This window comes from Tympanuchus pallidicinctus, unplaced genomic scaffold (assembly GCF_026119805.1).
Source record: "Tympanuchus pallidicinctus isolate F22 unplaced genomic scaffold, pur_lepc_1.0 scaffold3, whole genome shotgun sequence".
NCBI lineage: Eukaryota > Metazoa > Chordata > Aves > Galliformes > Phasianidae > Tympanuchus > Tympanuchus pallidicinctus.
This window is the reverse complement of record NW_026294747.1, coordinates 54,307,343-54,321,937: the sequence shown is the minus strand read 5'-3', so window position 1 is coordinate 54,321,937 and position 14,595 is coordinate 54,307,343. Positions and strand designations below refer to the sequence as shown.

General features: G+C 38.6%; 1 protein-coding gene across 6 annotated transcripts in view; it reads left to right on the top strand.

Annotated features, from left to right (window-relative positions):
• The window catches only part of KIAA0586 (KIAA0586 ortholog), a 64,655-nt gene that overhangs the window by 23,900 nt on the left and 26,160 nt on the right, over nt 1-14,595 (top strand). For 4 of the 6 annotated variants that reach the window (XM_052695524.1, XM_052695525.1, XM_052695522.1 and 1 more), the window contains 10 exons: nt 3,660-3,856; nt 4,062-4,180; nt 4,792-4,976; nt 5,754-5,913; nt 6,484-6,697; nt 7,183-7,424; nt 7,906-7,973; nt 8,728-8,862; nt 10,397-10,577; nt 12,890-13,029. In XM_052695524.1, coding sequence (XP_052551484.1) covers nt 3,660-3,856; nt 4,062-4,180; nt 4,792-4,976; nt 5,754-5,913; nt 6,484-6,697; nt 7,183-7,424; nt 7,906-7,973; nt 8,728-8,862; nt 10,397-10,577; nt 12,890-13,029 — 1,641 coding nt within the window. The remainder of the gene's footprint in view (nt 1-3,659; nt 3,857-4,061; nt 4,181-4,791; nt 4,977-5,753; nt 5,914-6,483; nt 6,698-7,182; nt 7,425-7,905; nt 7,974-8,727; nt 8,863-10,396; nt 10,578-12,889; nt 13,030-14,595) is intronic. The other 2 variants (XM_052695523.1, XM_052695521.1) reach the window with 1 other exon arrangement.

Here is a 14,595-nt window from a genome sequence, read left to right as displayed (position 1 = left end):
CTTCAGATGTATAAAAGAATGTGCATAAAATGCTATGCAGGAAAATAACTTAGTGATGCCTCCCCCTCACACCCTCTGTTTTTATGGAAACTTAATTCTATTCAACTGAGGAAGGTAGATATTTTTGAGAAACAGCTGCTTTTTTTTTTTCTCTTTATCCCCTGCTGGATGTTGCACAAAAGCTTCAGGACCTTGGCTCTGCTTTGTCCTTTTCTTTTTGCTTTAACTTTCCAGCCAGCAGGTACACATTCAGAAGCTGCTAAGGAGCTGAAATGCTGCCTTTTAGGGGTTGGCAAACTTGGAAGCCTGAGAGAAGCAGAGTTGCCCCAGCTGCCTGTTCCCAGGACCACTCAGTAGGGAGGCTGAGCATGTATTGCCTACAGATGCAGGCTCAAACAGAGGGTGTGTATGTGCACATATCAGGATTGAGCACCAGTAGGCTCATCTTGTTCTACTCTCTAGCAGCTTAGAATTGAGATCTGGAGTGTATTTGTGAGTATGTATGTACAGACAGAAGTGTATGTTTACTATGTATGCAGATGTAAGGATCCCTTTGTTATCTTGTCCTTAGACACTATGCCTGGTGCCTGGCCTTGGAACCCTGCCCTTCCCAGCTCTGGGAGCTGGGCTTGCAATCCCAAACCATTTGTTCTACTGTGTGACTGCTTTTGGCTTGACACTTCAGCACTGTTGTGCCTACATGCGCTTGCTCCAGCTACTGGCACCAAGAACACTCAGGCCCTGCTGGGCTGCTACTTCAGCCTCCTTACATGCACATATGATGGAAAACCCCTTTCTCAGAAAAATAATCAGAAATGGAATTTGGTGCATTCGGAGAGGACAGAGAGCATTGATCAGGCAGAGAGCAAGGCCAGACAAGTATACTGAACGGCTGCTTATTTACATGCAACCAGTCCTTCCCTTTTATCCCCATATCCATCTATGTTCTACTTACACCTCCTTAAATGTTCTTGATCATTCCCTTTCCAAATTGTTAGTTTCTCCTAGTAAACATAAGGTTTTGTACCATCCTGAAATATTCTTCTCTGCATCCCTTAATTCCTCTCCCTATTCCCCCAGAATATCCCTACTGAATCTTAACAAAGGTGCTGTCAACAGTCTGTCCATCAACTCATCTTGCTGTGTTTCATGCTGAAATGCTGGGGTTGATCTCCTGAAATAATCCTGGTCAGGATGCTTGAATCTTGTAGATAAATGCATCATATCCCAACTTGAAACATGCAAGCCCTGCCACAGGCAGAGATGATGGATGCATATTGTTCTCCCATCACAACCTCACCATCTGTGTCTAAAGACCTGAAGTTCTGTCTTCCAAAGCAGTTGAGTTGGGTCCTTTTATTTCATAACAAGAAAATTCACCTATGGAATAAATCAGAAAAGGTTGTTATGGCTTTGACTTAAACACTTCTTTGTTTTTGATCATGGCTTTACCTACATGAGTTCATTAGGCTGTCTGACAGATGAGATTTCATAACACCACCCCTCTCATGAACCCTGTCTTAATCTGGAGTGAGAAACTTGCTCAGTTAACACGAGCCCCAAATGGAGTTTCACTGTTATTGAACCTTGCCTTTAGCTCCTGAGCAGCCACTTCCAGCAATGCCTTTAACAAGTTTACAAGGCTCTGAGATCAGGCAGGCTTCTTGCTCTTTCTAAACCTGCCTAAGTTGCAAGGAGGAGACAATTTTCACTTGCATTCACTGCCCTCAAATGTATGACATGCTGAGATCAGAGTAAACACATTTGCCCCAGCTCTGTCTTTCAGCAGGTGCTTTCTGAGACTGTGTGACTGTGATTCTTCACACACGTAATTCTTCAGATGGCACCTGTAGGACAGTCTGACCTTGTGAGAACTGCAGAAATCCACAACTTAAGATTTGGATGACTTTAATAAAGGGACTGTGTGTTACCTGATCATTTAAAAAAATGTTAATTATCTGGTTGTAATTTGGGAAATAGAAGATGAGCCTGACACTTTGTCAGAAAGTGCAACGATTAATATTCCAATCGTATCTGAAAGGCTTTCTAATTTATGCCACAGTTTGGGCGTTGTGATAAATATTTGTTAACAGTTTCCAGGAAGTTAAATTGCAGATGTGAGTACAGATTATTCAGCATCAGCCTACAGAGTGATCTGTATGCAAGTTCAGTCTGTATAATTAGACACTGAATAGTCTCTTTTTTAATTTCAGGAGAGAAAATATATCACTCCAAAATGAGTGTAACTGTCTTTGGGATTTGTGCACTATTAAATGTAACATGTTTTGTGCACATAATTTAGAAATGCAGGAGAACTGTGAAAGCTTGTCAGGAGTTACTAATTATACGCAGGATTTATTGTACGTACTTGGTTTATTTAATCCAGATGTTTGCATCTTGCATACTTTCAGAAAAAGATTATATTAAATAGGCAACATCAAAGAAGCTGTATGGAGTAATGCAGTCAGAAGAAAATGCATAACGACACACTGGGTAAAGACATCTTTATGTTTGCTGTCAGAATGAATTATGGTTATGAATGCTTCGATCCTAACAGAATGCACTTATCAGCATGGAAGTCATCCGGTGCCATTTTGAGTTTAACTTTACCATCTTATTTCTGAATGAGTGCAGAAAGTTGTGGGATCTTTCTCAGCGATTCCCCAAATACACGTATTCTTTTTTGGCTGCTTTGTAGGACACAGCTTTTCTTTAGAAGGACATTTTTCCATTTAAAGCTGCAGCTCTCCAGTAGCTGTCTGTTGTAATATTCCTCATGGATCTATCTGAGTTTTCAGTTTCACGGTATGTTAAGTAGAATAGATGCTGGAATGAGGAAGGAAAAAGGAAAATTACTGTCTATTTTTTTTCTCTCACCTTTCTTTCATTCACAGAAATATGAATCTGCGGGTTTTTTTTGGAGGGGGTGGGGGAGACACTTTAAAATAAAATTAATAAAAAGGGAAAATTAACCTTTTTTTGCCTTTGGCTAAGTTGGAGATGGTTCTTACTAAATGTAGGTTTACATGGAGCTACCTTTTTGTGCAATACCTCATGATTCTTGGCAGTGATTTAGGGCTTGACTCTTCATCTTTCTTCAGTATGCCCAATTTTCATAGAGTTATGCTACGTTTGAGATGGTTTTAATTTTGAGTGAAGGATGCAGGTTCTCACCTGCCAGGAGCCATTCAGTACAGTATGATGGGTTGGTGCTTTTGGGGACTTACAGAGTCACAGAATCATTAAGGTTAGAAAAGACCACTAAGATAAAGAAAAGCAAAATATCTGCTAAACCAGGAAGCAAACGTGAAAAGTTTCTTAAACTTTTGTTTTGTTTTGTTTTAAATTAATTTCTTAAGCGTGTGTTTAATGAAACCAGAGTGATGTCAAAGTAAATGTCTCATGTAGTAGTATCACCATTGGCTCCCTGCCCTGTGCAAGTAACATAAGTCATGCTTTACCCAGCTGTTCTGCTACCCTTATACGTCTGCAAATTTATGGTTTGCTTGGTTTAGAATTGTGTCAATTAGCTGTAACATAATAAGAAAGGAGAATGTTGTTTGTGTGCCATGACGTGGTGTAACCATTTCTTGAAGTAAACCTCAGTTATATTATTTTCCAAAAATGCACTATAACTTAATATACTAATTATTTATTAGGATCAGGAAGAGGAGAGAGACGAAATTCCAGAATTTACAGAGCCTCTTCTAGAGATTAATGGACATTTTAAAGTTGCTGTACCAACATACAATGGTCCTTCATTTCCTCCAGTGGCTTCTGCTCCTCAGCAGTCTTCTGATGTTTTGGATGAATGGATTGAAAGGAGAGAAACTATAGAAAACAGATTGATAAATTGGTGAGTTAAGATGTAACAAAATATCAGGAGAATGTATATGAAAGAGGGAATGAATCTGAAGAATGCCTTTCCTCTCTTCGTCTTCCTCCCCTCTCTTCTCCTCTTTTCCTTTAAGCTTCCTTACATTTTGTTTCAAGAATGCTCCTTTGTACACTTGTAGGTGTCTTGGTGCTCACTGATAGCCACACGCGTTCTCTTTTGCTAGGGTGGAACAAGAAATAATGGCAAAAATTATCAGTGAGATGTACCCAGTTCGGAGAGAAACTGTGCCCAGTGTTAGCACATCAGAGGGAGAAGACAGTGAGACTGTAACCTCTGACATTGGTAAGTTAAAGATGCTGCTTTCAGCAGATAGGTTGTTTCAAATATAGGCTAATTTTAACAAGTTGTGTAGATGGCTGTTTTGGCTGTGCCTAAGAGCAAATAATGCTGAACCAGTGAAATTTTAACATGCAAAAGTGGATGCTGTAATTTATGCTGAGGCTGAGCAGGCATTATAAGATCGTTGAAATAAATATTCAGAAAAAGAAAAGAAAACACATAAAAGGCACCATTATGCAAATCCAATTTTGTTATTGACCATTGAAATGACATTTTGGATGCACGTGGCATTTTGCTAAGGTGATAATGTTTATTTGCTTATCCTTTGTTAATAGATGTGTAAAAAAATTAATTTCCTTATAAATCTGTGAGAGTGGGAGACAAATAGATTTCTCCTGTGGTGTCACTGCACTTCTCTGTCCTCTTTTGTGATCCAGAATTGCTTATCTGTGTTCTTTCATAGAATCATTTCTTCTTGGTATATAATCTACAAAAATCACTTTCTGCAAAGGAGCACAAAAACATTCATGCAGAGCAAAATGCACAGCTGCAGTACAGTAGATGCGTTTAAGAACTGAAGCCTGGATGTGTGCTTTGTGTTCCTTCATTTTCAGTTGAAGCTGCAGGTGGGGGAGGATTTCAGCTCTTTATTGATGCTGGTGTACCAGTGGACTCAGAAATGATTAGTCATCTCGTCAACGAAGTGCTCAGCGAGACAATTGCCACCATGCTGGGTAACAGGCAGGCTCAGGAAGCAGTTCCTGCTACAAATGTTCTTCCAAGTACAGCAGCTGTGATGGTAAGAATCTGTTTTATTTAAGCTTTCCTAGTGAAGTTCTCAGGGATAATTTCTTGGTAGCACTGTGGTTCAAATACATTCAAGAAGAATTGAATGTATGTGGTTTTCATATTTTTATTATTCTTTATAATATCTAAGCAAGAAACAAGATGAAGTGAGACCTATCTCACTTTTTTTTTTCTTTTTATACAGTTCCTTTGTGCTCTATGCAGCATGCCATATTTATCTATCTACTTATTTATTTATTTCAAGGCTGAGCACAGAGCTTGTTTCTAAGGGAAAGAACTGAATTTTGTGTTATCCATAGATGGCTTCTGTTGTATTTTTTGGTTTGTTTGTTTGTTTTTTCTGTGAAGTTTATCTGAATTTCAGCAGCCCAAATTCTTCAGTGTTCATGATTTCATGTTGAACTGCTGAATGTGCTCACGTGCTCAACTTCCTGTAACAGCTGATCATACAAATGATCAGCCCAGAATTTATTCTTTGGAAAAGCACCTGGAGGCCTTCCTCAGCCTGGTTATATAACTTTCTTAACAAAATGTCAGAAAACATTTATTGTTTTGTGTTTTGTTTGTTTGTTTTGTCCAGGCAGACAATTTAGGCTGGTACATCTTTATGTTTAGGTGGAGGAGTTAGAGTCACGAGGCATGTATCTCAGTAACAACTGTTCCTGTTTTGTGATAACCCCTCTCTTCCCAACCTCCTCCCTCTCAACCCTAACTCTGGAAGATAGATTTGCATTGAGGTAAGAACTGTGGTTACAATTCTTTCCTTCAGGAGCCTCTTGTGCCTACTCCATTGCCAACACCTCAGGCCACACCACCACAAACACCACCTTCAGAAAAAGAAATGCCTCCGGTCAAAACTCCAGAGTCTTCCCCATCTATCACAGAACTGAGTGAAGATGCTCGTGAACAAGAAAAAATGAAAGAAGCAGGTAGTGAAAATAACAGTTGAACTTAAGAAGGAACAAATATGCTTTAATCTACTGTCTTTAATTTTCTTCTTCAAAGACGTGTTATCTCAGGATAAACATTCTTGAGGCTATGATTCAAGTGAGGACTCATGTAACACAAGAATTACGAGCTAATTTGTATGAAAAGGCAAACATCTATCTGCTCAGTGTTCTGTTTTCTTAATGCACATTGCTATGGTCTGTGTGATTTCCACCCCTCCTGGTCCTTCCACTTTTCACATCAGAAAAGTAACTGTCTTGTGCTTCTTCCTGTGTTACGAGCATTAAGTGAACCAAATTTACACCCCCAGGTAAAGCAGCATAGTTTTTAAAATGCAGAGTAGCCTCCCTTACTGAAGGAGGTAAGGAATTGAAATTTTATTCTAGCTCCTTCAAATGCCTACACCATTCTTAAAGGAAACTCATCTTCACCTGGTCTCATCACGACCATCAGAAAGGTATCACAAACATTACAAGTGCTTACTGGGAAGTGAGTAGCTGCCTGTCTTCCTGTTTTCCTTTCTGACCTGAGATTTGTCTTCCCTCCTGCAGGCTCTGATGTTCCAGCTGCTGTTAATCGTGTAGGCACACCTGTGATTACCCCTATCAGTACGCCTCCTGAAATAATCACACCAAGCCCTCCTGCCTCTGAAGCTGCAAAAATGGAAAATCCAGCACCTCCAAACCCATGGGATGATGCAGAACTTCCTCTGGAAGAGGAGAAACCCAGTCCATTAGCTGATGAAACATTCAATCCCAAAGCTGTGTGAGTTTAGCAGGCTATATTGTTTTCTCAATTCTTTATAAATAAATATGTCCTCAGAAAGTCTGTAGAGAGAACTGCTTCAAGTATGTGCCTGGAGGTATTGAAATAAACCAGGATTCTTTTTTTCTGAATTGCTTGACTTATGTCTTGAGGGGAAGTGTGAAATATGGACATTTCTCATGTCCTTATTTGTTGCCATGAAAAACATGAAATCAGTAGTGTTACTGTCAATGTAGTGACAATGAAAGACTATTATTAGCATTTTCTTTTCTCTGTAGTCTCAGTGAGAATACATGTGGTCATTTTTATTAACAGCTAGAAATTCATTCATGTTATTTATATGTTTATTCTTGGACTAATCAGTAAAATGCTGTACTTTCACTTGAAAAATTATTTGCAAATTCCTTTCAGTATGGATTTAATACTTTATTTTATTCTATTCAATGCATTTTGGTATATTCACAGAACGTATTCTTACATTTCAGTGAGATGTCAGTGGCGAATGATGAGGAACCAGAGGCCTTGATTTTACCATCTTGGCAGTCGTCACCAAGGCCCTTTCAGTCACTTCCTTGTGAACCACAGGTTCCATCACCTGCACCTACAGACAGTTCTGAGCAGTCCACACAGGAAAGCAGTCCTACCCTCACAGAAACAGAAACTGCAGACAGACCCATCTCAGAAGGGGAGGTTCTCTTCAGCTGTGACCAGATGCTGGCTGCGAGAGGTAACTAATGAAACAAACCTGTGGAAATTAGAATGTGCATTTTCTTTTTCCTTTACAGAATTCTCTTCCAGTCAATTGAAATTACATTTCGTGCTCTGTCAGATAGAACTGTGAGGCTGACCTTTAAATTTCACTTTATGCTTATGGATTTCTTTGATAGACATCCTTGCTCTTCTTGTCGTGAAATGAACCTACTTAGTAAGAAGAAAAAAATCTGCTATTCAGTCATAAAATCAACTTGGTAAATAATTTGGACTGTCTTGCGTGAGTCCAATGTGGTACTGAGTTTTTACTGAAAGCAAAGTGTAAGAGTCATTTTCTGGAAGTTGGATATCTGTTTTACACTTCACATCCAGAAGTGAGAAATTTCCCAATTTACTGAAGCACAGAGTTGCAATTATTGAAGAATGTGACCTTTGCTTTTATATAAATGCTATGCTTTTTCGTATTTATAACTTAAAATATTTTTTAACCTTAACAGAAGGAGGACTGCCTTTCCCAAACCCTAGTGAAAGCTTAACGAGTACCTTACAGGATGCCAACGAAATGGTAAGGAAGTGTTTAACAAGGAAGCTGATTTAGAGTGATAATCTGCTTTGAGCAGAATGGTAAATTGGATGTCTTTAAGCATTTTCAGTTATAAATTTTCACTTCAAAATTTACACTTTTAAAACTGTATACTTACAAATATGCTTGGAATTTCAGAGCTCTTAAGAAAGAAATCTGTTGCACAAACTAATTTATATTAAAAATAAATTAAAAATAAAATACAGTTTATATACCTCCTGCAAGTAGGTGAGAGATGGATAATATGCATTTTCATTTCTATGCTTTTTTAACTTTAAGACATATTAAACAGAGGGGAAAACTGCTATGCTCTAAGCTATCTTTTAATTGCTTGTGTGCTTAGTTTATTAAAGTAGGTTAATTGAGACTGGAATTAGTTAAAGCTGCTTAAAGGATCAGTAGTGTTTTTTTTTTCTGACGTGGAAGCTTCTGAAGTTAAGGTATTCTCCACTTCCTTGGCTGTTCTCTGGACATGAAAACTTAAAAGTAGACCCTGCCCTTCTCAAAGTATGTCAGTCATATGCATCAAGCATTTTCAAAGACTGCATGTCTCTGAATATAAAAAAGGAGAAAGCAGTTTGTCAGTTATTTTCAGACAAAAGTTCTGAACGTAGAAACCATAATAACTTCCTTTGTAAAGGAAAAAAAGCTTAATTGTCAGCTTAAGAATGATTCAGGTTCACACGAAAATAGTTTTGGATTGTGTATTACGTGGATTTTGTTCCTTTTGCTTTAGGACTACGATCCTCCCAGTGAAGGGCAGGTGGTGAGAAGAAGCCATAAAGGCTATCACAGGGATCCTGTTCTGGCTCTTCTAGCCAAATTAAATCAAGCACCTGTTGCTGTACAAGAGGGAAGGTACCATTCAGAGGTAAGTTACTGTCCTTTTCCTTGCAGCAAGCATATGAGTTTTGAAGGGATACTTTCTGACTCGAAAGTAAATAAAATGTCAAGCGTATGAAATCTCAAGCTTGTCCTCGCTGTTGGCTATAGAACAAGTTCATACACTTTGATCCTTGCTGGAAGCGATCCCGCTTCACTTGAGTCTGTTTTCATGTGAAACTTTTAAAACCACTGAAGGTTACTTTATAAGTTAGCAGAGTATCACACATACCTAATTTGCAAGGTGCACGTTTGCCTGTTTCACTGCATCAGATTCGTCCTTTTGAACATCAGGGAAGTTTTCTGTCACTTCAGCAACGTAGCTGGTATGTTTAGCATTAGGATTCATTGCACATACCTGCCTACAACATTCAAGTGGCTGCTATGAAGAATGTCAGCAAATACTTTCATGCGCTCTTGCGTACGTTGTTGATACTGATCTTGGAACAAAACCTCAACATTTTCATATTTGCTTGGCAGAAAAAGCAGACTAATAGAAAAATACAACTGCATCACAAAGAGCAAAAGTCATTTGTTGTAACACAACTGGGCGTTTTCTATATGGAAAATAGTTTGGATTGAGTGTCTAACTGACCTATCTGGAGGAATGTTTAAAGGAAGTGAACTCTGAATGTGGCAACATAGTTCATGAGCACCTTTGTTTAGGACAGATCTTTCTTTTTCATTTTAGTGATGCATATGCAGTTTCTTTCCTCTGTCTTGGTCAGTTTAGTCTAACAAACTTCACTCACCTCTGTAACTGTTCCTTTGTCTGTCTTTTTTTTGTTTGTTTGTTTAATGAGCTCTGGTGGATGAACTTAAAGAATGGCTTTCTACAGTGTCAGCTCTGAGTCTGACTAATTGCAATGACATTTTCTCATCAGCACTGCCAATTAAAAATGCATCTCTAATTTGCTTGCTGGCTTTCCCATAGCTACAGAATATTCAGTCTGTCCACACAAGAAGCTAATAAGTTTCTCTGCAGATTCTGGCAAGCAGTGTGCAAGCACACATACCTCCCTGTGTATCAGAGAAGAATTTTTTCATTGATGTTGCAAGTATTGCCTTAAAATGAGTCTGTTCATGTGTGTGTACGTATATTCAGCCTGTTTGTTCTCTTGCATGGAAGCAAGTTAGCTGTTTTCTCTCTGCAGTTTTGCACGTCAGAAGCCAAAGAGCCACCCATCCAAACCTATTTAAAATCTAACATTTTTATGTAACATCCAATAGCTTTTAGGTGCTTCCAGTGTTATGAGATCTGACAGTTGTCTATGGACATATCTGTAACATTGAAGACTTCTATGCCAAAAGGTTCTTGCCACGCTGGAGCACAGCTAACAAAATAAGTGATGTTCTTCACCTGTGATTATTGTCAGTCCAGTACTCATCAACATAAATATTGTTTTCAGATCCAGTGAGATGATAGGTACCTTTATTCATTGCTAGTTGAGACTTGAGTTTGCGTGCTTTAAGGGTTAATGCAGTTTTTAAACCTGCTGTTCTGATGTTGCTGTTCCGTGTAGGATTCTGATGACAGTGCTGGGGAGCTCAGTGAGGGTCAAAGACCTCGTCTGAGCAGAGCAGCAGAGAGAATCCTCATGGGACACCCAGTAGATACGGACCATGCAACTGCTCGAACTTCTGAGGACAGGCCGTACCAGGGATCGCGCTCTCCATCACCAGGGCAGCTTGTCCAGGCTGCAGGTACAATTTGATTGCTGTTTATTCTCTGAGATATTTACGTGGATTCCTGTAACAGCATCTGAAGTAATTTTAGAAAGTGTGCTGAAAACACAGTATTAAAAACTTAATAGCAATTGCTGTGGGGAGAGGATTAGCATTTTTATTCGGAGAATTGGATTGGTTTCAATCAAGATTTGTTTCCACTCTTCTCAGTCTGTACTAGTCTACAATTGGAAAGAAATATCCCACTAAGTACTTGCCTATAAAAAAGTTGACTATCAAAATGTGTATTTTACTCTCTGAAGTCAAATTCAGATCTCAAAAACACTTAGTTTGAGCATTCTTGAAGTTGCTCTCCATAGGGTAGGTATTAAGGCTGGCAGGTGAAGTGATTTCTCTCTGTCCTGTTACATGACACTCCTCCTCACTGCTTTTATCACACCATCAGGGTGATCTTGCAGTGACTCATAACCTGCAAGAAATTTAAATCTGTAGCTTTCCCATTACAGTATAGAAATTCTTTTTTTCCCAGATGGGTAACTGAAGCAGGCGTAGTAGATTGTTCAAGGTAGCATGGAGATACTTTGCTATGACAAAGCAGGGAAAGCAATTCACTTATTTTCAGTTGAAACTAATGCTAATAAGCTGTGATTAATCCTTCCTCTCCTTTATCTTTCTATCCTGGATTCTGCATTGTTATCTGAAAATACCTGGAATATTCTGTACTTGCTTGTACTGAAGTCATTATGAAGCTGTAACAACACAGATACTATTGCACTGATGCATCAAAAGTTGCATAAACTGAATCATTCAAACAGTTGTTTTACTTCTTTAATTTCCACATCTATGAATTTGACAAGAGAAGTGTATCTCACACTAGGAAATAGATTGAAATCGAATGTGTTGAACAAATAGCCAAAATGATCTCAGAGCAGTAAGGGAATTTGTTTAGTACTGAATGGATTAACATTTTATCTGCTTACAGAGAGTGTTAAGCTAGTTGCTACCTGATATTTAGGACCAGCTACATCACTGTCAGCCTGGAAAATATATTCTGGAATGTTATGCACTGCCAAACTTTTACTTGAAAGTAGCTTGTTGAATGCTTTTTGGGTATTTATTACTTGGAACTCCTTGGAAAAAGATGAGGTGATGTTGCCATCCCTTCCTCCACCTCACCTGTTTAGTAGTGGTACAGTCATCATTAGTGATCCAAATCAACCAGCTGTGATTTTCTGATGGTGCTTAGGATTGTATGGATAGCTGGCAGACACCAACAGACACCTGTCTTCTGGGGATATTTCTTTCTCATCTGGATAGTTCATCCCTACATCTGGCATAACGTGTTTATATCTATGCAACGTGCGTATGTTTTTGTTTTTTTAATAGCTATGTAATTTAATTCACTCTGCCCACTGTCTGTCCTATAAAATTTTGCTTGAAGTCAATGCTGCATAAGAAATAATCGATCCTTAATGGGGGCAGGGGAAGATCTGTGATTATTTCCACTTTTCTTCCAAATTTTTTGTATCTGCCCTCTGGTTTGCAGGATTCCATGTCCTTCAGTCTAACACAAGTCAGGACTAGGAACTATATCCAATGAGAGTCCAACATTTTATTTCAGAATGATGTTCAGGGATAAAATGAAGTAATTGTTATACCAGTGGGTAAAAAAGTTCATGTTTTTCACCAGTGTTTCTGTACGTGGAACCTTTTAGTGGATTTCTCTGTCAGAATGAGTCACTTGCTGATACATCTTGCAGGAATGCTGGGGACTGTGTGTGTATCATCATCTTCAGTTTAATGACTTTTTTATTATGGTAACTTAATGTCAATTTTTGGGATGTTTAAGGTATTGTGCATTAGGTGTATAGCAGCATCTTGATGATGAGTCTTGCGTTTATATATCTTTGTTTTCAGTGCTTGAAGTTACGGATATGAAAACCAACATGCAAACGAAACATGACACGTAGTCTTAAAGTGAACAATAGTTACAGTCACTGAAGTAATTGTAGTTAGACTTAAAATTCTTTTTTTGGCTCTGTATGACAGCAGAAGGCTAAAATTAGTTCATGATCTGTCGGTATATTTTTCATGAAGATGCTTTACACACTTTCAGACTGCAAAAAACAGTAAGTGCTGCATTATCCAGCAAATTATCAGTAGAAGATAGAATATATGCAGGTTTCTTTTCATTCACGAGAAACAGTGAAACATTTTCACAAAGACACCTTTACAACCTCTTCCCCGCACTTGTGGCAAAGTTTTTGAGCATGTCATGATTATGGCCATGTATGACAAATCTTTTTTTCCTCTTTCTTTTTCTCCCTCAGCAGAAATTCTTGGAGATGCCGATACAAGTCATGGTCCGATGCTTGTGGCTGAACTGGAATCACAGCCCATTTCAAATCCTGTTGTGCAAGCTGCCCAACCAAGCTGCAGAGTGGCATCTCTCCCAAAGGGTCCCTCTCAGGTAAACTCAAGCAACCTTTTCTGTCACTGGTCAGAAAGTGCAAAACAGAGCCTAGAAAATAAATTTTCATGTTTAATGTGAAGACTGTCACAGAACTGATGTGTTTGAAGAGACACATTCAACTGAGAAGCTGAAGTCAAAAGTATACGTGTGTAATAAAAAATGATTCTGTGGTTTTTACTGCGTCAGAATCCAACAATTTCTGTTAGGCTCGGGCCCACTTTTAGCTTTTTGTTACCTCCTCTCTGCTTTTCAAGTCTCACAGGACCTAATGGTATACAAACTCAGTGAAGATGAGGTATTCCAATGGTACAGTACTTCAATTACAGAAAAATAATGTGGGAAATACATGGGAAAGGAAGTAATAGTAAGGGTTTGGACCTTCTTGTTGTAAACCAGTGATTTAGCATTTCAGGAGCTTTGGCTGTCATAGCAGGGGGATGATTGGAAGGGCAGTAATGATAATGTACTTTACAGTTCTGGAAGGTAGAGAAAGATTCTCTTGATCTCTGCTTGAGACCTGCAGAGTTAATCCTTTGCTACTTATTAATATGAGCTGTTACCTAAAGATGATGGTTTTCTTGCTAAGTGAATGTAAATTTAAATAGCATGTGGCAAAAGCCAAAAATGTGACAGATTGCTCTTCAATATATTAAGCTACACAGTGTGCTTGAAAGCAATAACATACTTACTATGGTTGATGTGTATAAGGATGCACTCTGTCCATTCCTGATATTCTATACTTAAAAGAGCCAAAAATGTCTTATATTTAACACTCCCTGGTTTTATATTTTTGAGTCTTGATCTGTATTATGCCATTGGTATCCAAGCAGTTCTTAAATATGTCATCTGATGTGATGTGTTGCATCTTCAAAGAGGATTTGGCATGGTACATGATCTTCACTCTGAGATCACCAGAACATATTATTTTTTTTGAATAATTGTTCACAGGCAAGACTGGATTCTGTTAAGCAGCAGTGTCTGCTGGGGTGAAGTTTGTATCCTTGTTATCCTTTGGCTAGCCAAAAATAACAGGCAGAGAGTGTAAGGAGTACGTTTCCTTCTTTTTAGCACCAGATAAGGATACCAGTGATATCTGCTTCTCTTACACTGAGGAATTAGCTGATGTGATGGATTTTTGTTTTCCTGGGTACAGTCAAAGGGAAGTACCTTGTGTAAGAAGACCCACATTGCATAGTCTCACCTATGCAAGAAATGTAAGGTGATCTGACCGAGTCTCTTTCATAGAGAGAAAATGTACATACATTTGTATATTATCTCATCTCTAGAAGGTTCATTTTGCATCTGAACCCTCTGGCTGTTGTGGTTTTTCTTGCCTGCTGGCATATAAAACCCACCCTCCCTCCAAACCAAGCAAACAAATCCACAGTTTGTGTGTGTGGTTTTGTTGGTCTTGTTCTCTCCCAGATAAAATATTCTCTTCCTAGATGTGGGTGTTCCTGATAAAAGGCACTAACTCACATTTTCTCATGGGCTAGATTTTTAGCTTTTCTGTGATGTTTACTCTGGTTATCAATTCTAGGTGTACACATCTGCTCTGCGTGG